At 41.0% G+C, this 22,893-nt stretch overlaps 4 protein-coding genes across 7 annotated transcripts; 1 reads left to right on the plus strand and 3 right to left on the minus strand.

The window, feature by feature from the left end:
* Positions 1-1,110: 1,110 nt before the first annotated feature.
* spaw (southpaw) lies at positions 1,111-4,106 on the minus strand. The gene is made up of 3 exons (XM_074637905.1): positions 3,473-4,106; positions 2,269-3,083; positions 1,111-1,931 (listed from the first exon to the last, which is right to left on the minus strand). The coding sequence occupies exons 1-3, from the start codon at positions 3,771-3,773 to the stop codon at positions 1,779-1,781; spliced, it is 1,269 nt and encodes a 422-aa protein (XP_074494006.1). The 5' UTR covers positions 3,774-4,106; the 3' UTR covers positions 1,111-1,778.
* A 117-nt stretch (positions 4,107-4,223) lies between these two features.
* dguok (deoxyguanosine kinase) lies at positions 4,224-7,974 on the minus strand. 2 transcript variants are annotated; one of them, XM_074637909.1, is made up of 8 exons: positions 7,886-7,974; positions 7,512-7,692; positions 6,546-6,655; positions 6,265-6,455; positions 5,794-5,941; positions 5,456-5,571; positions 4,921-5,020; positions 4,224-4,729 (listed from the first exon to the last, which is right to left on the minus strand). In XM_074637909.1, exons 2-8 carry the CDS (start codon positions 7,624-7,626, stop codon positions 4,703-4,705), a joined length of 807 nt encoding a protein of 268 aa, XP_074494010.1. In that variant the 5' UTR covers positions 7,627-7,692; positions 7,886-7,974; the 3' UTR covers positions 4,224-4,702. The 2 variants fall into 2 exon arrangements, with proteins under 2 accessions (XP_074494010.1, XP_074494007.1); XM_074637906.1 differs by having other exon boundaries at positions 7,512-7,940.
* A 1,989-nt stretch (positions 7,975-9,963) lies between these two features.
* tcn2 (transcobalamin II) lies at positions 9,964-14,869 on the minus strand. The gene is made up of 10 exons (XM_074637910.1): positions 14,767-14,869; positions 14,393-14,451; positions 13,737-13,926; positions 13,472-13,641; positions 12,913-13,065; positions 11,294-11,466; positions 11,022-11,196; positions 10,726-10,906; positions 10,511-10,629; positions 9,964-10,392 (listed from the first exon to the last, which is right to left on the minus strand). The coding sequence occupies exons 2-10, from the start codon at positions 14,439-14,441 to the stop codon at positions 10,331-10,333; spliced, it is 1,272 nt and encodes a 423-aa protein (XP_074494011.1). The 5' UTR covers positions 14,442-14,451; positions 14,767-14,869; the 3' UTR covers positions 9,964-10,330.
* A 1,963-nt stretch (positions 14,870-16,832) lies between these two features.
* On the plus strand, positions 16,833-22,561 carry ccdc117 (coiled-coil domain containing 117). Of its 3 annotated transcripts, none has more exons than XM_074637952.1 (6): positions 16,833-16,955; positions 17,608-17,798; positions 17,908-17,955; positions 18,789-19,055; positions 21,594-21,737; positions 21,864-22,561. In XM_074637952.1, the coding sequence occupies exons 1-6, from the start codon at positions 16,941-16,943 to the stop codon at positions 22,096-22,098; spliced, it is 900 nt and encodes a 299-aa protein (XP_074494053.1). In that variant the 5' UTR covers positions 16,833-16,940; the 3' UTR covers positions 22,099-22,561. The 3 variants fall into 3 exon arrangements, with proteins under 3 accessions (XP_074494053.1, XP_074494054.1, XP_074494055.1); XM_074637953.1 differs by having other exon boundaries at positions 21,867-22,561; XM_074637954.1 differs by lacking the exon at positions 16,833-16,955 and adding an exon at positions 17,072-17,357.
* Positions 22,562-22,893: the final 332 nt, after the last annotated feature.

A 22,893-nucleotide genomic window follows, 5' to 3' on the forward strand; every position in this document is an offset into this window, starting at 1 on the left:
ATGTCAGAGTTACCTGTCCATCTAATGCTGGACAGGACCTGTTGTAGCAGAAAGGAAGACACACTGTAGGTCCACTAATTTGAAAACAACTAACTGACAAAAGTATTACAATTTTGTGGAATGAAAGATTTTGGCTGGGCCCATTACATCAGTTTTATTTTGTAATTATTCCCAGTAAAGTAAGAGTGCAGTTGCCTGACCACCAGGGTGTTTGGACAGAAAGGTTTGTTCAGTATGGAAGTGATGTGTGAGAACTGACACATGATTTGGAGGTGATGACATTAAGCTCCTGCTACTGTGTGATGTGTTTTCTGGACACTTGTCAAAGTTCCAAATCACCAGGGCTTGCACTGAATATGGTTATTGTATAACTCACAAGCATAAACAATAGATTGGATACTTTGCTGTTGTTTAATTGAGCATAACTAAGAACATATGTGATAGTGCGTAAGCCTGTAGCTCTCTGGCATCATCACTGGCGAGACAGACATCAGGTGAATAAAAGTGAAAGTTGAGAGAGAACTGGTTTTGTCTGGGTTTTGTCCTGGTTGGAAGTGTGGATTGAACAGTTTCAGCTGATCAGTTCCAGTCCACCCTGTCCTTCCTCCACAGTAGCTCCAGCATCCAGACGTTGACTCTCTCCAGTCCCTCTCTGTTTGTTTGGGGTCTAAATCTCGCCTTGTCACCTCTGCTTCCTGGCACTCCCCCCCCCCCCCCCCCCCCCCCCCAAAAAACAAACCAGTGCTACTGCTTTTCTCTCCCCATTGATCCATCCTCCAGTATACTTTTGAGTTGTTCCACTCAGCCTATCTGTTTGATCACAATCAACAAAAGCAGCCTGGCCAGAGAGGACACTAATGACCTCTGATGATGTGTGCGCTGTAATAGGCCCAGAGATGTGGATTGGAGGTGAGGAAGGCAAATACACTAAAACGTTAGCTGGTCACAAGTCAGAGAGGTGGGAAGTGGGATTAAGTAGACGAGTATCTACGAGCAGGTTGAGCCTCTGAGAAGTGCTGTTTGTTAGTGTATTTCATTCTGTATAATAGCTGCTGCTGAGAGATTCAACGGAAATCAATACAAATGAAATCCAGATAAATAGCCCTGTATACATTTATTAAAACATTGCAAATCGTAAATTTATGCATGGAAGCAAATAATCGACATAAAGATTTAAATCATATAAGATATTGAATACCTTATTGTGAAATTTAAATAGCCATAAATCTATAGCACTGAAATATTTTACTTTGAAAACCACTTGAATTTATGTGTGAGTTCCCCTCTGAAATTTTCTGTCATTTATTTAAAGCTGCACAATTTCAAAAGCTTTCAAAAAGTTTATATATTTTTGGGGTTCATAAATTCAAATAGAAAATTCAAGTACCTAATATTCAAATCCAATAGTGGAGCATCCAAAAAAACATAAAACATCACAATCATGTCAAAATAAAATGTTTTAATATATGTTTTCATATTTTATGTACAAAATATACATTATAATGTATAAATAGATACAACATATAACATTTGCATAATGGAGCTTTCTCCTTACTAAAGATATATACTGCTGTGTACCACCCAGTATGGATGAAATAGATTGTCATTCAAACTTAAAAATCATTTGTTTAGAAGCCATGACTAGGAACTTTAAATGTAATATTTAAACATTAATGTTTACATGAAAACAGTAAAGAAGCAGTTCAATTACAGTTCAAGATGATGCTCCGTCACTAGTTGCTCTTGTGACTGCAGTGAAACCGCTGGTGTGCTGGCCTTCAGTGACATCCACACTCTTCAACAATCATGTCCTCGTGATGCCGCAGGGCCAAATCATCGCTCTCGTAGTAGAGCATGGAGAGTGGGCTGAGGCGCGTCGGCACACAGGACGGGCAGGATACTCTTTCTGGATGGTGATATTGCAAGAGGCTCTGAAAAAGAAATGAATAATTCACATGAATAAGAAGAAGAAGAATTATTTTATTAATCCTGTTATTTTACACACACAGGCCCAAAATAGAAACATAGACATGCAGGTGGAGAGATGTTGGTGCCTTGCTCAAAGCCACCTGTGCAGTGCCAAGGAGGTGAACTGCCACCTCTCCAGCTACCAGTCCACACTCCGTGCTGGACTTGAACCAACCACCCTCTGGTTTCCAAGCCAAGTCCTCAAAGACTGAGCTACTGCCACCCTACTGACAGTAAACCAGCGACTATACAAAAACTGTAAAGAGCTAAATTGGATTAAACATCAAGCTGTCATCTCACCTGCATGTATGCGTGGTTGGTAGGGCTGAAGGAGTCATCCAGCGGTGTAGGACACTCTCCCTCACAGCGAAATGCATTGTAGCGCTTCGGGTGCACGATCCACTCGTCCCAGCCGATGTGCTCAAAGTCCACCCACATGTCTACCTTCCGACACAGCGGCTTCTGGGCCGCCTCTGCTGCTGGTGCAGGAGTCGTTGAAGCTCCTGCAGCCACCCTCATCCTCTCCATCCTGTTCCTCTTGTGGCGTCGACTTCGACTGTCACCGCTGACTCTGTCCATCATCACATACTTGGAGTTCTCCACAGTGTGAATGAGACTGTGTGCTGTGTTGCCTTCCTGGGGCAGGTTGTGTTTGGAGAAAATTACCATCATTACCCTGTTCGTGGTTTGATGGTGTTTTTTTCTTTGCCTCAATCCCATATTCTTGAAGAGGGACTTGTCAGTGATCTCGCCTTCATCCCCAGCACCGCTCCCATGGTCCGTCTCAGTTTCTCCTGAGGCCTCTTGGCTCGCCACTCCATCTCCCTGGTACAGCCAGTATTTCAACAGAGCAGTCACATTAAAAACCTTCCAGGCTGACTTTGTGCTACTGGCTGATGTGCCAAAGCTCCCCAGGAAAAGCTGCTCATCCTGGCATGATGTGCTGTCCAGGTCACAACTCTGCTTTCTGGAGTGATATAAATCCACGGTGGCACGCTTGGAGCCAGAGAAAGATGGTAGTCTGATCCGAAGTTCTGCCAGCTGGACAAGCTCACTAGCAGAGATGGATGACATGTCAAACGTGACTGTCCATCTTTCACCCACTTGATGGCAACCTAAAAAAAAATGTAAATGTAAAAAAAACATGTAAACGAGAATTCAAATCCACAGTCTAGAGGTTTCTGGGCAAACCAGATCCCTGGACAAATGTCAAAACAGTGGAGTGGGAGTGAACAGGACAGGATGTGTATTGAACCCCCCATGCAAGGACGTCTGAGGGCTAATATACACACCCTCTCACATAAAACAGAGAAACCCTTTAAAGTCGAATAAGCATTTTGACACTTGCTGGGTTGTAAAAAGGGAGGGTCTGATAACACAGATAATGCACCAACCAGAGAGCTGCTGGAGAACACTGAGGAGAAACCAACACATACAGTAAATAACATGCTGTTTACCCAGTGATGCATGTAGGCATTGGAAAAAACATAAACTGTTTACTCACCTTTGGCCATCAGACTGAGGACGGAGTCCGAACTGTGCGCTGACGGGTTGTCGCCTTGCATTGTAACGGTGCTGACAGCTACTGACGACGAGGTATCGGCAGTCCTGAAGGAGCGGTACAGCTGCATCATGTACAGAGGGTATCTGCTGCGATGATTAAATGAGAGATTTCTGAGTGCTAAACTGGTCTCGATGCCTGTGAGATATCTGTGACCCTGAGTGGAGAAAACAGCTCCAAACGAGCAGAGGAGGAATGTGCAGAAAACCGTCAGGACTTCCATTTTAACTGAAACCCACAACATCTAGTCTAAAATCATGAGAGAGAGTGCGAGGCAAAGATCTCCTTCCTTCTTCCAGCTGGTCTCAGGCTGAAATGATGCCATGTGCAGACGGCGCTCCAGACAGGCCCCTTTATAGTGGACAGCTGCCCTTTGATGACCCCTGACCACTCCAGGCATCTGAACAGCCCCTCTGATCACCAGAGCACACCGGAGGGGGAGAGAGAAAGAAAACATTTAGCCAAGGTCATTGTCTTGTCAAACTGCCTGGCCTTTTACATTCACTCAGGAGCTTAATCCTTTTGAAACCTTAAAAATCCATTAACGAATAACACTTTAAATGCTGTTCAGCCATTAGCACCTCTGTTTAGTAGCACTGGCAGAAGTAATGTTAAATGTCACACATACAAAAACTAAAAATGTGACAAAATTTAGGAAATCTTTTATAATAAAATAAACAATTCACAAAAATATGAATAGATTTTTATTTATTAAAAAACAAAAAATACAATACTTCTTATGTCTTATTTGCGTGTTCGTTGTCAGTCAGGAATGTGTAAAACAGTAACAAACACAAATACTGTATGATGCTCAGTAAACTGTGTTCATAATAGTGACAGTACAGACTTAGTTTGGATTTCAAGTGGAATAAACAGTACAGGATAAGAAATAACATTAACTAAGCAGTGAATCTCAAAACTAAAATATGCAAACAACAAAAAGCAGAAACAAATTTAACAATCTAAAAGTTTAGAGGTAACACATTTGTGTACTGACAACACTCAGTCGGCGTGTTTCATGTATGCTATGGTCCTGCAGCTTATCAAAAAGAGAAAACCTTTTATATTACTTTATATTTCCATCACTAGGAGAGGCTCATGTGTAGTTATGTATCAGTTAACACAGTTGACTGACTGAGGTCTGACTGGTCTCATCGGCTGACGACTGTCTTCTCATAAAGCACCGAAGAAGTTCTTCATCTGTGAATGAAAAGGTACTTTAGGATCACGATGGATCAGGAACATGAAACACATCAAACGTCAGATCAGAAAATGTAAATGTGTCAGTGCAGTGATTCTCCTCCGCTCAAAGACTGTGAGGATGAGAACCATTAGGACAGGGCCCTCATGTGGTTCACCCCGGTAGCTGCTATTATGTCAAATAAACATACCTTTGTTATAAATTCCTCCTGCACATCTGGGTCACTCTGAAACTCCACGCTGGCATCGAGTTGTAACACAGGAATCTGCTTCAGCTTCTCAAAATGTATTCTGAAAAGAGAGAGTCGAGCTGCATTACACTAACAGCCTAAAGACCACACACTGCTGACCGTCATCTGTTCACAGCCGAGCAACAAACAGCTGCGAGGAGAGGCATTTAAAATGGTGATTGTCATCCGGTAATACAGCGGCTGTACCACCGCTGGTGTTTGTCATTTTGAATTTATTTCATTTTCATACCAGATTCTGGTATGATCATTTGCCGGTCATAACAGCTAAATACCAATTTTAAGAGTAATTTATTTACATTTTTCACACTGTGCCTATATTCACAGTAGCCCCCTGATTATAAAAATGGTCAATTGTCTTCGTAATTGACTTTGCACTTCCAAGGGTCATTTGATTTTTTTTTACATTTCAGTGGTCACTGGAAATATTCAAAACATAAAAGTCTGAGGAGGACAACAAACAGACATTAGCACTCACTCAGTGCTTTTCTCAACAAGCCACCTCTCGTGTTGAACGTGCAGCTTATCCAGATAGTCCAGTTTCACTCCTTTCTCTTCTGCCCTTCCCCGGCGCTCCAGACGCTCCATACATTTCTGAGAAAACAACAAAAGTGCAAATTCTTTGTATCTTTTTCAAGATGAAATAGAGTAAATTGTCAGTGATGTAACGTTACAGTAACAATAATACAAACATCTACCACAAGCTAAAACAAGTATGTGCTGCAAACATGCTTTATACTCAAACGTTAGTGTTAGATTAATTTTATCGATTGAAAGTAACAAGAAATGGTAACATGAAGTCTGTCATGTTCATACCTGTGGCGGGGCTCTGAGGTAGATGATGCCCTCCAGCTCCACCTGGTGTCCAAACTGCTCCACCAGGAGGGAGTGCCAGTCTTGGTAGACTGCCCACTCTGTAGAGTTGATGCAACCCAGCTCAAACATGTTCAGGGCAAAGATGTATCTGACGGGACAGAGAGTCAAGTTTAATTTCAAGCAAACAATATAAAGAATGTGTTTGCTCAATGAGTTAAATAGTACATAAAATACATACTGTATAGCCATGCTAATTCTATCCTGAGCATAATTCTGATTATTAACAACAATAATAATATAGTTATAATGTGTGAATTTATGGATAGTGGAATAAGTCTACAGCTCACTCTGGTTGAAATAGCTTTGGTAAAGAAGACATCAACACCTTCTTGCACGTATAGATTATGGGTCTTCTTAAAACTAGTTCCCCTGACATGATTTCATTTTCCTGTCCTGCCCTGACTCGCTCACCTGTCGCTGTAGATGGAGCGCTCATACACCTGGACGGGCGTTCCCTCTGAGCTGAGCAGGCGAGCCGGAGGAGGCTCCAGCTGCGTTCTCAGCCGGCTCATACAGGAAAATGTCTGAAATGTGTACGACCAACGCTGAGGGTCCTGGTACATCATCTGCAGCAGGTTGCTGACTGTCGGCTGAGGGGACCCCTGTCAAAGACACAAGGGGGAGATGGTCAGCTTGGCTTCCTTTTGATTTTTGTTGGGAAAAGATGCAGAGGTCAGGAAATGTGCACACACCTTCAAAGTCCCACTCTCAATGTTCTGCCACTTGCTGACAGGTTCTGCCACCACCTCCCAGTCCGGACAAGCTGACTGCAAGAGTCTAGCAAAGGTCGACTTTCCAACAGCTGATGTTTCAGAGGACATAATACAGGAGATCACATGTTACCAACACTCATAGTTTTTTTTTTGCTCAAAGTCTTTTTATTGATATTCTGTATAAAATCCAATAAATCACAGAAATAATTGTATAAACAAATTATATATACAAAAACACAAAAAGATAAGTTAATTAACAATAATAATAATAAATAAATAAATAAACAAACAAACAGGAAAAAGGAAAGGACCAAAAACACAAAAAGATAAGTTGATTAAAAATAATAATAATAATAATAATAATAAATAAATAAACAATGAAAAAAGGAAAAAGGAGAGAACCAAAAACACAAAAAGATAAGTTGATTAAAAATAATAATAATAATAAATAAATAAACTAAAATAAAAGGAAAAAGGAAAGGACCAAAAACACAAAAAGATAAGTTGATTAAAAATAATAATAATAATAAATAAATAAACTAAAATAAAAGGAAAAAGGAAAGAACCAAAAACACAAAAAGATAAGTTGATTAAAAATAATAATAATAATAAATAAATAAAATAAAATAAAAGGAAAAAGGAAAGGACCAAAAACACAAAAAGATAAGTTGATTAAAAATAATAATAAATAAACAAACAAACAAACAAACAAACAAACAAAAAAGTATAAGTTGTGAATTATATGTAATATGAGGTCAGCAGTTTAAAACTTCAATGTCAGTGGTATCCATTTTTCTACATAGATTAAAAAAGGTCTGATATAGCATACAATTTCTGAGCACACCCTCTTGTAGTATAATCTTCTCCAATACCAAATGAACCAACATTCATAGTTTGACAGTTATTTTGAAATACTGTAAATATATAACATTAGTGATATCTTACCAATGTTGCCCTCGATAGAAACCCTCTTCACTCGAGCTGCTCCACTGTCAGATGACAGGCACCTTGAGCAAGAAGCACTGAGCTTCCTTGACTTGTTGTGAGCCATAGTGCTCATGTTAGTAGTAGTCTGTGTTATTGTGGCTGTGCTTCCAGCTCTCAGGAGGCTGTCAGCTGTCTTCCACTGTGGAGGAGGCGCACTAACGTTATACCTGACCGGTATTATCAAGCCTGCTTTTAACCTGGAAACACGGCTGAGCAGACCGCATCGATAGAGGGCAGACATTATGAGAGGCACACATACATACAGCTACAGATAGATTATCACATCCATCTGCATGTCGCTTCTTGCTGATGTTAGAGAGCAGTTACATTACCGTTGCGTTAAACTCATGGTAGACAGTAGTGATGGGAATTCCGGCTCTTTTTAATGAGCCAGATCATTTGGCTCAGCTCACTAAGAAGATCCGGCTCTTTCGGCCCCTAAACGGCTCTTCATTTGACCACTTCTGCCTTTTATAATTCAGCTAAATTTAGCGCTGTTTTGACCTATGATTAGTATGTGTGCACATATATCACTTAAATTATTCAATATAATTATACTGAACCTTATAATTTCCAGAATATCATAATTTTACATGCTGCTTCATTTCCGACTGTCACTCATCTTGTCTGCTATTTGCGCACCGCACTCCTCTCTCTCTTTCTCTCGTCCTCTCCCTCCTGCTCTGTACCTGTAGACGTAGACCGTCAGCGCGCCGCGCACCCTCGCCCCTCCCTGATTGATGGTATGATCCTTGTCTGTCATCACTTGATTGGTCGCATGGACGTCATTAACACAACATTCAGTCAAGTCATGGTGCGTGTCCACAGGCTCCGTGCTTTCCACGCTTCCCATTCATTGTCTATGTAAGCAGCCGCGCAATGCATTCTGGTAGCGTGGCGTCGCGATTCGAGAAACGGAGCGTCACGATGCCAGCTCTTCATTTGCATAAAGTTGAGGGCTAGTCTACTTTATGCAAATCACGGGGCGTCCGACACGACTCGCCGCCTCTCGAAACTCCCGAGAATCTTTTAAAAATAAACGTTGTTGATCCAAAATAATCCAGATTTAGCAACTGCGTGGCTTATTTCCTCAAATGTTCTCAGAAACACATTTCGGTGAACTATTTTCGTGAAATAAGAGAAGAAAGTTTCCAAACGAGCCTCTACACTGTTTCTGGTTTGAAAGCTGGGAGCAGCAGCCCACGGAGGGAAAGCGTTCGTCCAATCAGGAGCCGAGTGCCTTGTTTGTAGTGACAGCCCACCAAACATCCAATGCTGGGAAGCGGCGTGTCCCCTCGCGATAAAAAACGCCCCTGTGGACACATACCATCAGTGCATGGAGTGCCCGTGGCGCAGAGAAGATCGTCCTATCATTCTGCCTTGAATTAATTAAAGAAAGGAAAAAAAAACAGCTCTTGGACGGGAGCCGGTTCACTTAAAAGAGCCGGCTCTTTGAACCGGTTCGTTCGCGACCGTCAGATCACTAGTAGCTAGCTCCTCCTCTCCATGATGTAGTTAAGCTAACATGAACTTTCGTGATGAATAATCGATTAAAAGCTAAATGAGCGACTAATTCTACATTTATCAACGCAGATATACTGGCGAAATCGTTCCTGTAGCGCTGGGTCTATAATCTCGCATATTAGTAGCTGGTAGGTAAAGTTATTGAGGGAAGTTCATAAGAAAATGTGCCCAATGTGCTGCATAGAGTAGCAACATGAAGTACTTCCGGTGTCGTGTTCTGTACTTTCGCAATAAAAGCCTTTTGACAAATCAAATCCAGCCCGTTTTGAAGAGAAAATTGGTGGACAAATTCATACTTGCTTGTATTTTCATACATGTAGCGTACATATATGAAGACTGTGCTGTGTGTAAATACAGCACAGTTTGAGGTGGTGACAGTACATGAGAGTTTGGTCATAAACCCGGAAGTACTTGTGCTCTGGGTCCATGATGTAAGATGCTTTATTTCTGTTTATGCAAAAGATCAGCTGACCTAACCTATAAAATGTTGTTTTTCATTTTCACATAATCATATTTGTGTAATCATAAACTACATAACCTTGAAGACATCCAGTGATTTATTTCCAGTATTTGATCTTATGCCACTCAATCAAATAACTATCTATAACAATCTATATAAAAATGTCAGCTATAAGAAATAACTAATTTCAACAGCAAACAAATGATATAGTACTGTATGTTTGGTTCTCCATTGGCACTAGTTTGTCTTACATAACTGTAAGTGTAACAATGTCAGTTAACAGTAATAAGGTGCTTAACCCACATGCATTAAAAATCTAATTACACACAAATTGCTAATTAAAGAAATCCAATGTGATCCAATAATTTGATTAACTTTTTATAATTCATATTTTGTTTGAAACAAAAACACAAACCTACAGGAACGCATAATTTAAAAAGCCATTCCAACTTTTTTTTATTTGTTTAAAAAAGTGCAATCACGCTTTGCAATACATTTGAGTGAACATTTCACACTCATTTAATGATCCATTATAAAAAAAAATACAATTCACATACTAAAGTTGGAATATTCACAGCTATGTCTGTTCAATTAGTTCAAAATTACACTTTTATTCAAGCTACAAACCTTGAAATGCTAAAATTATGTGAAACCAGTTCGACCATTCAATCACAGATTATGGCATCAGACAATTTAAGTTTAATCACTGGTTAAAACAACAAAGGACAGAAAAAAGACTCAAGATTGCACTGCTTTTGATCCTCATTAATCACTGTTATCAGCAGTGACTGACTCAGTAGCTTGTGTTTTTGATGCTGATATTTTGAGCTGCCTCAATCTTGAAATCATTGACACCTGATGGGAAAAAAACATTTTGTTTTGTCAAAGTGAAATTAAAGCAGCAGATCAAAGAAATACAGTGAACGCTTTATTAGTGAATCACAAGGTAATATGTGTATGTGTGTGTCCTCACCCTGACCGAGTGCAGTGCCATCAGAGGAGAGATGCCAGTATCTGCGGTCGCTCTGTCTGGCCTGCTCGCCGTTCACCGCACTTAAGAACGGTCCCCACAGGCTGGACTCCTTCTCAAACCTGCCACACAGCATCAAATATTACTCAATGTATAGGCAATCATACAGGACTTTAAAAAAAAGTTGAAAAGCAGAGAGGTACATTAAATGAACTCACGTGAAGCCAACATTTTTCCCCTTGAGAAGTTCAAGAGCCTCCAACAGAGAGCTTCCCTTTGGCACATCCACAGAGTAAAGAGCAGTCGCCCCGCTGGACATCACCACTTCCACCATCACAGCCACTTTGGTCTCGCTTGGTAAAACCACCACAGGATCTATGGGCTCCAGCACCAGCATGTCTGTAAGAACACACACACACACACACACACACACACACACACACCATGACACAAACAGTGAGACAAAACCTGCAATCACAGTGCCCACAGTGGGTAGGAATAATGCAGCACATACCATCCTCATTGTCGCATTGCTTGCTTTTAACCGACATGTAGGATTTCTGCTGGAGAGCTGGCAGCATCTGAGATATGGCCATTGGGTTGTGGTATGTGTTGCTTCTGGCGCCTGTCCTCATGGCCTCTATTGAGGAAGCATACTCTGCAGCTTGGCTGCCCATTGCCAATAAGGCCTTGAACAGAACAAATAAGTACATTTAAGCTGCAGAAGATTTAGTTCTGTAAGAGACAAAGGGAGCTGAACAAAAAAATAAGGAAAAAGTTCCTTACTTGAACTGCGAGGCCTGTGCTGAACTCATTGCCAAGATGACCATCGGTCCTACGAGAGGCCAAGAGCTTCTGCTTGACCTTGATGAGGGCTGTGTTGACCTGAAAAGTGATCAGCCCATTACAACCAGCGTCCTTCACACACTGGAGTGCCATTCCAGCCATGGCATAGGTATCTAAGGAGAGAAAGTAGAATAAAACATGTGTGTTAGAGACAGTTTGTGTTTTTTGTTTGGTACTGTAAAAACAATACTGCCACCTAGTGGGGACCTCTGTAGGCCATAGAAAACTAAATCCCTGGCGCTCCAGCCAATCAGTGGAGTCAGGTGTGGGCAATTGCGTTTTACATTAAGACAAGTTTGCTTATAATTTTTTTTTTAGTTTTGGCTCTTTGATTTGATGTAAAGGCCCATTTGTCTTCGTTGAATGTGTTTTGGAACAACCTTGATCTTTTTCGATTAACCACACGAGCCATTCAACATCAAGCTGGCCTACTAGTAAAACTAATATCAGGTAACTTTATGGAATTTACCTCTCTGAAATATGACTCTAAATGCAGAGGTGGGTAGTAATAGTTACATTTACTCGGTTACATGTACTCAAGTAACTTTTTTGAATAGGCTAAATTGTACTTGTCAGAGTAGTTTTAATGCAGCACACTTTTTACTCTTACTTCAGTAGATATTCCTCAGGTCAACGTGAAGAAGTGAACACACCTGTATTTAATAGGTGATTATTAATGATGAAACATCATTCCTCATCACATCTTCTTATTAGCCTAAATTAGTTATCTGATATGAGACATTTTCATAAAGATAAGAGACTTCTTCTCTGATCCTATTGTCTTCATGTGATTGGAGACACCTGGGTGTTATCTGTGGCTGTCTGTGATGGGAACTGGGACATCTTTACTGGAATGATCAAAGTTTAAGGACACTGTGACATGTTCACACTCTTTATATTTGCTTTTGACAGAACAGACACGGTCTATAGTGCACATGCACACGATTTGCTGATTTATTTGAAAAATAATAATATATTACAGGAGACAACAAGCAAAGTTTATTAAAAAAATGTGTCTGGTGAATATGTGCCAGGTTATCTAATCAGGAGATGATGACTTGATTTCCTCACAAATACCGATGTATGTTCACTTATTCAACTTTACCTGAGGAAGACCATCTGTGGTAGAAATAATTCCAGTCATATCCATATCAAATGAAAGATTTGAGGGGTAAAGACAGTAGTGTGCCGGTGTTTGTAGTTACTCGCTACACACTCATTTTTTTTCAGTAAATACTTTTGTACTCAACCCTACCCAAGTAGTAATTTTGATGAGTACTTTTACTTCTACTTGAGTCATTTTTTGCAAAGTAACAGTACTTTTACTTGAGTACCAGTTTTGGCTACTCTACCCGCCTCTGTCTAAATGTAATGCAACTAAACAGCACAGCTTTTATCTTTCATTAGCTTGTCCACAGCGTGACCGGTGTTCAGTACACTATAAGAAAATCTATTGACAATCTTTATCACAAGAATTGGGATGCATCCCTGCCTGTGCATCATCTATTTCATATTTATTTTAACAGCTAAAAGAAAAGATTTAGGCAGGTCACACTCACCAATACTCTCATGGTCTCCATATGTGAAGTGTTCATATTGTACTGCCTTGACGAGCTTGTTGCTGACATGGTGGTTGACCCTGACGCCGCTGGCGCAAAGAGCGAGCACACCCAGAGAGTACTGGTAATAGTTGGTCAAAGGGCGGTGGCCGGCTGTGCAATGGACAGGAGAAATAAAAGAAACCAAATTATATTAAAATGTGACTTCACAGTGATGTTCAAGAAATTAAATGGTACTTTATTCCTACCTACTGTATATACGTTTGGATGGAATTAGTCAGTAGTTACTCTAATGACTCTAATTCTTAGACAAAGTACAACCATTTCATTGAGACAAACTCAACAGACATCACAGCTATACAGCTAAAGTATTTGCCGATAATATAAATACTTAACATATAGCCTAAATTATGAAAATTAGTTAGTTGAGATTTTACGCTTGTACACACATTTCTGAAGAAATATCCACACTAAGTAAACTTTGAACTCATTTTGTAGCACAATGTAAAACACTTTTTATGACAACCGTTGGCCTCCAAACGGTCAAAGGGAAACTTACAGGCAATATGATCTTTCTCGTCTTCCAACTGTTTCTTCAGGTGTGTCAGCAGCGACTCACTCTTCTCACTGACGGTGAAGGTGACTGTGTGGATGTCGTAGCAGGAGGACTTCAGAGCCAGAGTGTACAGCGCCATGATGCCGACCACAGCCTTGCTGTTAGAGAGAGAGCTGAGAGAGACACAGGAGACTCAGGTTCAGGTGAGAACACCAAGGAAAACAGATTTAAAATAGCATTGCATTTGTTGTGTCAAACAGTGCAATACCTCTGAATATCATTGTGCAAATCATTTTTCAGTTTATTCAGGTGTTCGCTCTCTTTGGCGAGGTTGTGGTAATTAGAAAGCCGTAATGCCAAATGGACACTGGGGTTGGGGAGTCCTTCCTGTGTCTCCAGAGAGCGGAGTAGATTCTTATTGAGTGTCAGGTACAACTCATTGTTGGATTCTTCAGTATCTGGATTAAAATATTAAAAGACAAATGTTTCTCAGGCCTTTTGATCACAGACATAAAAACAAATATTTCAGTAACTCTCTCTTGCTGACATCAACTTGAACTTTTCAGGGCATTGCAAAACCAGAACTGCAGCATCAGCAGTCACAAGGGAGGAAACACAGATTGTGAAGATTTAATAATTTAGAGAAGTTTCATTGCTGTGCTCAAGTTCCAGATATCTTATCACATATCACTGTAGACCAAAAATGTGACAAAGATTGCTGTAATTTGACATTTTTTTCCGTGAGCAAGCAAGATGAAGGACATTCAAATAGGCTACATTAAGTAGATGATTGCAAAATCTGTGAATGTCCAGACCAGTGAGTCAGTGTATCTGTAAACTGGGTTATTTGCAGAGCTCAGATTCAGTAAGGGCAGTCAGGGTTTTAATGATTGGTGATAACAGGATTTATTAAAAAATACTTACTACATGAGGCAGAAGCCAGTAGGCATGCGATTATGATCAAAGGCAGCATTCTGAGTAACCTGTTGGATAACACAAACAGTGGAAATCAATATATTCGCCTAACATGTTAAACTAATAATAGGCTACAGATATAGGCCTACTGTAAAATAGGAAGATAAAAAAACCTCTTAATATGAAAGCATTCACGTATTTGAGAGGCAGGTAACGTTTACAATAAAGCTAAATTAATTGCAATATACATGTGGATTAGATACATAACACTGTATTCAACGACGAGATGTATATATGATAAGATCGTATAAGAGCCTATAATATTGTCACAGCAGTTTAAGTAATGATATTTTATATTTTTGCAGTAAAAGGTGCTGTCTTACCTCCTCGGAGAGCGACTCCAGTGTGAAGAATGAGAGCTGAGTAAGAACAGAGGAGCGGACAACAGCTTCTAGTATTTCACTGTCACATGACTCGTCATTTGAGATGATAAAGCGAGGCGGTCCTTTTAAACACGAGCTGTGGGTGTGGGTGTGGCTGACACGGAAACAACTGGAGAGGAAAGCCCAGGACAAAAGACTCTGGCGGACTGTGGTCAACGGTCTATGCTCCACAAAGGAGCGAAAGGCTTGAATGATGAATGAAATGTGGGTCAGACCATACACAGGAGGTTGGAGGGAACTATCTTGTCAATACATATACTCTTTGGTACACAAAAATATACAAACAAGAGGTAGCTGTCTATCTATTTAATGTTGATCACAATAACTGCAACTTTTGTGAGACTGAGATTGAAACTACTGATCATCTGTTTTTCCACTGTATATATTCTGCTGCTTTCTGGGAAGATTTGCAGGACTGGCTGTCAACCAAAATCCAACTACTTGCTCCTCTCTCACAAGAGAAAATATTCTGTTTGGTATTAACATGAAGGACATTAAGAGTGACCTGATATTGAACAATCTGATACTGCTGGCTAATTTCTTCATCCATGCATCCAAATGGAGGAAAATCACTAATCAAAACTCACCTTTTTAGAACTGCTTTTAATGTGTAATTAATATTGTGTGTTTTATATTTTTATGAGGTCCTTGTTTTTATGATTATTTTATTTGTTTAAAGTGTCTTTGAGTATCCAGAAACTACTCATATATATAAAATGTATTATTATTATTATTATTAAAATGAAACCCCTATTTTCCGTTTTCAAAAGAGACCTTGTGGACAATCATCTCAGTGCTTTAAGACTAATGAAAGGACAACATGCAATGTCTCTCCTCAGAGCTTATGAAGAACTGAACATATATAATGATGACCCCTAGAGCAACAATGGAAGAGTGCAGTCTTATTATTATTTATTTATGCATTTATTTTTTTGTTCCTTGAATTATTTCCTACCCCCTCTTTTATTTTTGTTATTATATTATTGTTTTTATAATTTAAAGGGACTGATTGTAACTTTTTAAGCGTATAAATGTAGCGGGTCGGCCCACATGCGCGTTGGCATATGCGCGCTCGCGTGTGGCCGGAGCCTCGTCTCCGCTGCCTGCTCACCTTCACTCAGACAGCGCACGCGTCCTCGCTGTCTTGCTCCACCTCTAGACGTGAACGCGCGCTCACTCCACACTGCAGAAGAGTTAGTTTAGCTCTGAGAATATCTAGTGAATGTACAGGGGACGTTTGTGCAGAAATAAATGCTGCAGCTCCTCCAGACCAACAGAGGTTTTCCGTGTCTTGTGAAGTGACGGGGCTCCTCAACGAGTTACGTTATCGTCTCGTTACCGACCGGGTGCCGGTGTCTTCGGCTGCCGGCTGCGGTCGGGAGGTGATAACGTAACTCGTTGAGGAGCCCTGCTGCTGAAGCCTGCGCTGAGCAGGAAAAGCCAACACTAGGATCAGCATTGATTCATAGAGAGACCTTCGTCTGGTCAGCTAACATTACTGCCAAGTAGCTGAAATATAGAGTGATATTGTGGTTTTAGCTGACATGTGTCGCCTCACTGCTTTGAGCGATGCTCGTTCATGTCTATGTAGAGCGAGCAAGCGCAAGCTCGACGCTGACTATCGTTGATTTCAAGGCCACAGGTGTCGCTGTTAAGCAGCGTTTCTGAATCTTACAAATAGTCCCTTTAAGTTATCTTTCCTATCCAATTGTGCCTTGTATGTTAGAAGTATTGAGTTTAGATAACAATGCCTCAATGTTTGTAAATGAATTATCTTCAATTAAAAAAAAAAAAAAAACTTAGATATATACAAGAGCTGTCTGAAACGTGTCCCTGTAATAGTTTATATTTAAACATGCTTCTTCTAAATCCCTGTTTTGTAATCATGTTTTTTTTTAATGTTATAACATAAATATTTTTGTGTGCGACTTTATTTTGTATTACTTTTCTCTCTCCCTGCACATGTTGTTATTTTAATAAACTCAACTCAAACCAAAAAAAAAAACTTTACTTATTTATCTACTTCCGCTTCCGGTCACTAGCTGCCTCCAGACGGCGGTGGACTACAAGACTCGGCTGTGAAGTGAAAACGATATTTCAGCTAATGCTAGTCAATGTCATGTGTTAATGTAAGTAGCTACAAATGCTTCAACACATATTTAACTCGGTTAAAGTTGTTTCTGTGTCTTAACCGAGTGTTCAATACAAACTTTGAGCCGTTTGTCCTCACTAACTACAACTCCCACAATGCACCTAACGTAACGTACGCACATTCTAGAACCTAACTTTTTCTCTGAATAGCTAAGTAACGTCAGTCTTAACCCAGACTACCATTCAAGCAGTCCACGCCACAGGGACCTCTCATGTAGGGGGTTTATTTCTGCTTCAAACATTAAGTTAGTAAAACCTGAGCATGCCGAGCCTGTTGCTGTTTGCTAATGGGATTATGCACGAGGTGAACTGTGAATTGACGGAGACTAGCTAACGTGAAACAACAACAACAACACTGAAGGGGCAGGGCAGCTGCACAGGTCTGTTACTACATAACTAACTTATATATATATATATATTGTCTGGTTTACTCAGTCAAAGTTGTTATTCAGCGCAGGGATGAAGCTGTTATCGTGTGTTGCCGTGTCACGTTATGATAAAAGCCAGTTAACATCACACTAAGGTTACATGAAGCTAGCTAGATAATCAGTCTTCAGTGTAAACAGATTGTTGTGCGTCATGTAGGTTATATCCTTTAACATCTGATTGGTATCAATACTGATCTATCAGGTCAGTTTGTGTGTGTGTCTTCAAAATCATTTCACCGACTGGACCACCATGCATCACCCTGCTCCCACAAGCAGTATACTGGGGTTTCTGCCAGCCATGTATTCATTTTCTGGCCCCACAAGCCTTCCTGAGTTTGACCTCGGATCTCCAAGTACGTCTGGCCACCTACAGAGAGCAACTCTATCTAACAAGTATGTAAGCTGATGATTTTAGGGATTGCAAAATCCCCCTATCTTTTCAATCTTAACCTGACATGTTGTATTATTGTGTTTTGACACATCTGTCTCTGTTCCAAAACAGCTGGGAGACACGATGTCTCAGGAAACACAGGAGGAGAGTGGACGATGAGTAAGTGAGAGATTGGAGTCTTACTTAAAGGGACTGTTTGTAAGAATCAGAATTGCTTGTTAACAGCGACACCTGTGGCCGTTAAGTCAACGAAAGTCAGCGTCGGGCTCATGAGCTCAAAACAGTGAGGCGACACACGTCAGCTAAAACCACAATATCACTATATTTCACCTGCTTGGCAGTAATGTTAGCTGACCAGACGAAGGTCTCTCCATGAATCACTGCTGATCCTAGTGCTGGCTTTTCCTGCTTCAGCCTCCCGCCCGTGGCCGGAGAGAACAGGGGAGTCACCGGCACCCAGTCAGAGACGATAACGTTTCTCGCTGCGTAGCCCCGTCACTTCACAAGACGCGGAAAACCTCTGTTGGTCTGGAGGAGCTGCAGCAGTTATTTCTGCGTAAACGTCCACTGTACATTCACTAGATATTCTCAGAGCTACGAAGTCTTCTGCAGTGTGTAGTGTGCGTGCATGCATGTGAGGTGGAGTGAGCTGAGTGAAGGCAAGCAGCAAAGCAGAGGAGCAGAATACAGCAGAGACTCCGGCCCTGGAGACCAAAGCTACAGTCTCCCCCGCGTCCTCCGACCGCGGCCAACACTGTTTAACAGACGGGCTTCACTAGATATAACTTTGCAGTTTTGGTGCTTCCGTGTAGTTTGTGTTGGAGTCTTGTCTGAACAGCGTAGCCACACGCGAGCGCACATATGCGAGCGCATGAGACACCGACCCGGGTGATTTATACGTGTAAGAAGTTGTAAACAGTCCCTTTAACATTTGACAATGCTTGTAATAGCCACATATGAGTGTTGTGATGAATATCGTACTGTTTTCTCAGGGGATGCAGTGCTAAGAGGAGGAGGTTAATGGTTGAGGCAGAATTGGACATTTCAGAGAACTTAAACACTCGTCATGACTGGCCTGCAGCGAACAGCTGCCCTCCTTTACCTGCACAGCAAGCCAGCCCTGCACTTCCACAGCCCTGCCCAGCATCTCAGCCCTCAACTTTGCCTCAGCCCCCCTCTGCTCTGCCCAGACCTGAGACAGAGAGTTCCTGCATGGAGATAGAGGCAGCTCAGAGGAAACTTCAGGAGATCGAAGACAGGTATGCAATATGAAATAAATTCAGACAGGGTGATGCGGCACCCTGAGGCAAAGCGGAGGGGTTTTGCAGCATCCTGAAGGGGTTTATTTAACAACAATGACCCGCTAGCTGTACATTATCATCTTTATGTCACTGATTTGGATGGAAAAACTATACTGTGTAGAATTATTAATATGATTCATTTAATCTATGATTTTTCCAATTCATTCAAAGTTTTCAATTAACCCTCTGAGACCCACAATAGACCCGTTTTTTTGTCTTTTTTTAGGGGAGTACAGGGGGTCTTTAAGGGGAGATAGCAGGTCAAGAGTAGATGTCACATAGAAGTGGTGTACATCATCTGAAAGCTGAGAACCTGAAGATTAATTTGTAGCACTGTGTGTCAAGTTGTTCTAGTCATAATTCAGAAATAAACATTAATTAATTAATTAATTAAAATTAATGTTGAAAGTGTATAAGGGCTTAAAACATCATGATAGAAGTATATGAACGTCATTCCCATGCTCACTTATATCTCATAAATTTGTGCAGCAATTTTGGGTTGATACCATTTGTTACACAGATTTGGTGCTAAATTGAACCATTGTTTACCACTAAAGAATTGATAAAAATGATTAATAATCCCTCCAAAATACCACATTAAGACACCAAGACCCTGAGGAACACCATAGAAAAAGCAATGCTGTGATTTGGTATCAAAAACTTTTGACATTTGAAAATGTCTGCAAGAAATGCATGTTTCTCAGTGATTGCATGGCGAACACTTCTGTTCTGGAAACTTCTTTCTGAACTTCTGCTCAGGAACCCCCTTATTGTCAATATAGCCAGGAAAGCCACCCATACTCTGAATGATCTAGGTCTCTAGTTTGTGGTTATAATGTTTCATGAGGCTGTGATTATCCTAGAGGTCACCACAGGTCATTTTATACAGTGAGGTCTGTGGTGGAATTTCTGATACACAAGTTAACTCAATAGGAAGGAAGAGTCCCCGAAGCTGTTGATGTCTTACACAGAAGGTTTATTGAAGCTTGATCAAGGAGCAATTCTCAGGTCACCACCGTTGAGGTGCTCTCTGCATGAAGGCCTCACAACTCTGCCCTTCCTCCCTGGTGCTCAGTGTTTTACCCTTATCCTGTTTTTTACTTCATCGGTTCCTCTGGCATCTCTGACCCTGGTTGCCCCGGCAACTGGCTCTATGGTCCCTACTACAGACACAGCTGTACAGATAACGGTGGCTTCCCTAGACAGAACTCCAACCCAATAATGTCAACAGAGGGAGAATTTGCACCTTGTATTTAAACACCAGAAACGTTACATGGATGTATTTTTTAGCACTTTTATTAGTAAAGAAATGTTAAACGTTACTCCGGTTCACTCTCCCTTTGTATAACGTCATTGACATGCACCAGCTCGCCAGCTCTGCCGGTGTTGTGCCAAAAAGTGATCATCCGCCAAAAACTGATTTCCACTCACGGGAGTGTGTGCAGCATCTTAAAGCAGTATCGACAAGTTTATAGTCTACCGCTACTATTATCTGGATTAAACAGTCATTATGTGCAGATACACATAACTGTATGTCCGGGGTAATAGTAAAGGTGAGAAGTAATGGGCTGGTTTATAATCTAGGGCACAGAGCAGGTAAAATAACGCATAGTCATAATGCAAAGGAGATCATTTCTACAACCCATCCGTAAATCATTATAATTACAGTCTAATTCCAAATAAAAAAACAGGATATTAGACATTCCAAACACATTATCGCAAACAATAGTAGCCTATTATTGCCTATATCACGCAAATGACATGCTGCATGCGCTCAAGAGTGGAAATCAATTTTTGGCGGACAGTCACTTTTTGGCACGACACCTGTCCTGCAGCGCGAGCATGCAGACGAACGACGCCCCTTTGCCGGGACTCCTCGCTCTCTCACCCAGTAGCCGGCAGAGTTTCAGGCACTATCACCCACAGGCACTGTCGTTTTTTCACTCAGAGAAAATGACCTTTTTGCCGTTATATCATTGTACACGCAGCATCAGCCTCACGTATCCAGCCGGAAAGCAGACGGTCCGCGAAGCAAATTATCAAAGGAGTAAAGTAAAAAACAAAACAGAAATTCAACTACCGTTAGTCTAACATAGTTTTAAAATGTTTTTCCGTATGTTTTCATGTATGAAAAGATCCCAAATGAAGACTGTAAGCGGACTACTTGATTACTATAAGCTAATTATGTATAGGAATGATTCTGTCCCAAGCTGTTTGATCACTAGAAGCGGTTGATCACTGTATTATTACTCTACCGTTTATATTGAAAATGAGGACTGAATCAGCAGGTCCTGCAGTTGCACTTTTTATTATTTTCAAATAAAAGGTGTATGTATTTGCCATTAATCGTTGTTTACTTATCCCTGATTCCCTTACAAGAAAAACCTGCCTGTATCACTCTAGATGAGCCAAATATTGTCCATGAATCGTATCGGAACCATGGAAATCATATCGTGTCGTTGTTAAAACGTATCGTTACACCCCTATGTATCACAGAATAACGCTGGAGGATGACGAGGATGAAGATCTGGATGTAGAGCCGGCCCCAAGACGGCCAGTGCTGGTAATCTCTGACAGCTTGAAGGAAGGTCTACAGCGCGGCATCAGCGACATCCTGCCGCACACAGTTGCCCAGTCTGTGTATGTTCTCTGCATTTTCATGAAGTAACTTGAAGTAGATGACTCGTATTCTGCTGTTTCCTCCTTGACACATTCTTTTTCCCCAGTGTTTATTTTGTCTCACCTGCCTCTTCCTCACACCTTTAGGAGCCAGTCCTGCATGGAGCTGGTGTTGTGGCGGCCACCAGACGATCCCTTCTGTCGGAAGCGAAAGGGCCCGTTACAGAAACCGCGTAAACAACAGACAGTATCTCGACAACCCCCGACTCCATGTCCATCTCCCACCCCTCACAGCCCCCCCAGTCCACCTGCAGACACACACTCCTCTCTGTACAGCTTTCCTGTGGCGCACAGCTCTGGAGAGGAGGACATGGAAATGTAACGGTGCTTGATGATTGGAAAAGCCATGCCAAAGTAAAAGACTTGAAATGCAGTCGCACAAGAGACTATAAAGGACTCAGAACCACTTTAAGTTGGTCAGTTTGGCGAGGCACGCTGGCTTTACATGAATATTGTGCTGTTTTGGAAAGTGTGCAACACGTCTTTTGCTTTACAGTCACCCAGTTTAGGTTTTTGGGCTATAATCCCAAGCAACCATATGTAAGATGTAACAAAAACACTGATCTAATTAATCAGTTTTATTTATTAGTGTTGTCACAATACTGGATTTTCTAACCTCAATACAATACCTTGAAGAATATCGGTATTTGATACCACAGGGAAAAATTGAAACAACATTGAGGGCATAGAATTTTTGATTCCAAGAACAAAAGGGTAGCTGGCTCGATACAGTGGAAAATGAGTATTGAACCTTTCAAATATTCAGTATCAATACTTAGATATTTTTGACAACACTTATTTATTTAAATCGCTAAGACAACTGTCATGATCTCAAGACTTTGAAAAGTTCTGTAGACAGCCTTACATAACCAATTTTATATAACTTACAGAATTAATCTTTGCCCTTAGAAATAAGACAATTTGTTCATTATTTTGCCAAAGCCGAGCCAACAACACTGATGTACTGTAAATATGACGCTCTTTGTTAAACATCAGTGCAGCGTCTGAATTTTGTACAGTTTTTATGTTCAGCCTTTGGGCATTGTTAAACAGGACACCAAATATTGTTCCTGTGTGTTGTGTTTTGCTCAAGGCATGACTTCCTGCTTGCTGTTGT

This window comes from Sebastes fasciatus, chromosome 6 (assembly GCF_043250625.1).
Source record: "Sebastes fasciatus isolate fSebFas1 chromosome 6, fSebFas1.pri, whole genome shotgun sequence".
Taxonomy (NCBI): domain Eukaryota; kingdom Metazoa; phylum Chordata; class Actinopteri; order Perciformes; family Sebastidae; genus Sebastes; species Sebastes fasciatus.

Bases quoted from the DNA above. Each gene is read 5' to 3' on its own strand.
- dguok (XM_074637906.1), bottom strand. From the start codon at position 7,794: ATGTCTGCCCTCTATCGATGCGGTCTGCTCAGCCGTGTTTCCAGGTTA. The intron at 6,456-6,545 runs GTGTGTGCACAT...TGTCTTTGACAG, and splicing joins TTGAGAGTGGGACTTTGAAG to GGGTCCCCTCAGCCGACAGT. The intron at 5,572-5,793 runs GTATGAACATGA...TTGTTTTCTCAG, and splicing joins ACCTCAGAGCCCCGCCACAG to AAATGTATGGAGCGTCTGGA.
- spaw (XM_074637905.1), bottom strand. From the start codon at position 3,773: ATGTTGTGGGTTTCAGTTAAAATGGAAGTCCTGACGGTTTTCTGCACA. The intron at 3,084-3,472 runs GTGAGTAAACAG...ATTTTTTTTTAG, and splicing joins CCTCAGTCTGATGGCCAAAG to GTTGCCATCAAGTGGGTGAA. The intron at 1,932-2,268 runs GTGAGATGACAG...TTTCTTTTTCAG, and splicing joins CCAACCACGCATACATGCAG to AGCCTCTTGCAATATCACCA.
- ccdc117 (XM_074637952.1), top strand. The intron at 17,799-17,907 runs GTATGTAAGCTG...GTTCCAAAACAG, and splicing joins AGAGCAACTCTATCTAACAA to CTGGGAGACACGATGTCTCA. The intron at 17,956-18,788 runs GTAAGTGAGAGA...CTGTTTTCTCAG, and splicing joins AGGAGGAGAGTGGACGATGA to GGGATGCAGTGCTAAGAGGA.
- tcn2 (XM_074637910.1), bottom strand. From the start codon at position 14,441: ATGCTGCCTTTGATCATAATCGCATGCCTACTGGCTTCTGCCTCATGT. The intron at 11,197-11,293 runs GTAAGGAACTTT...GTTCTGTTCAAG, and splicing joins GCACAGGCCTCGCAGTTCAA to GCCTTATTGGCAATGGGCAG. The intron at 10,907-11,021 runs GTATGTGCTGCA...GTGTTCTTACAG, and splicing joins GCAATGCGACAATGAGGATG to ACATGCTGGTGCTGGAGCCC.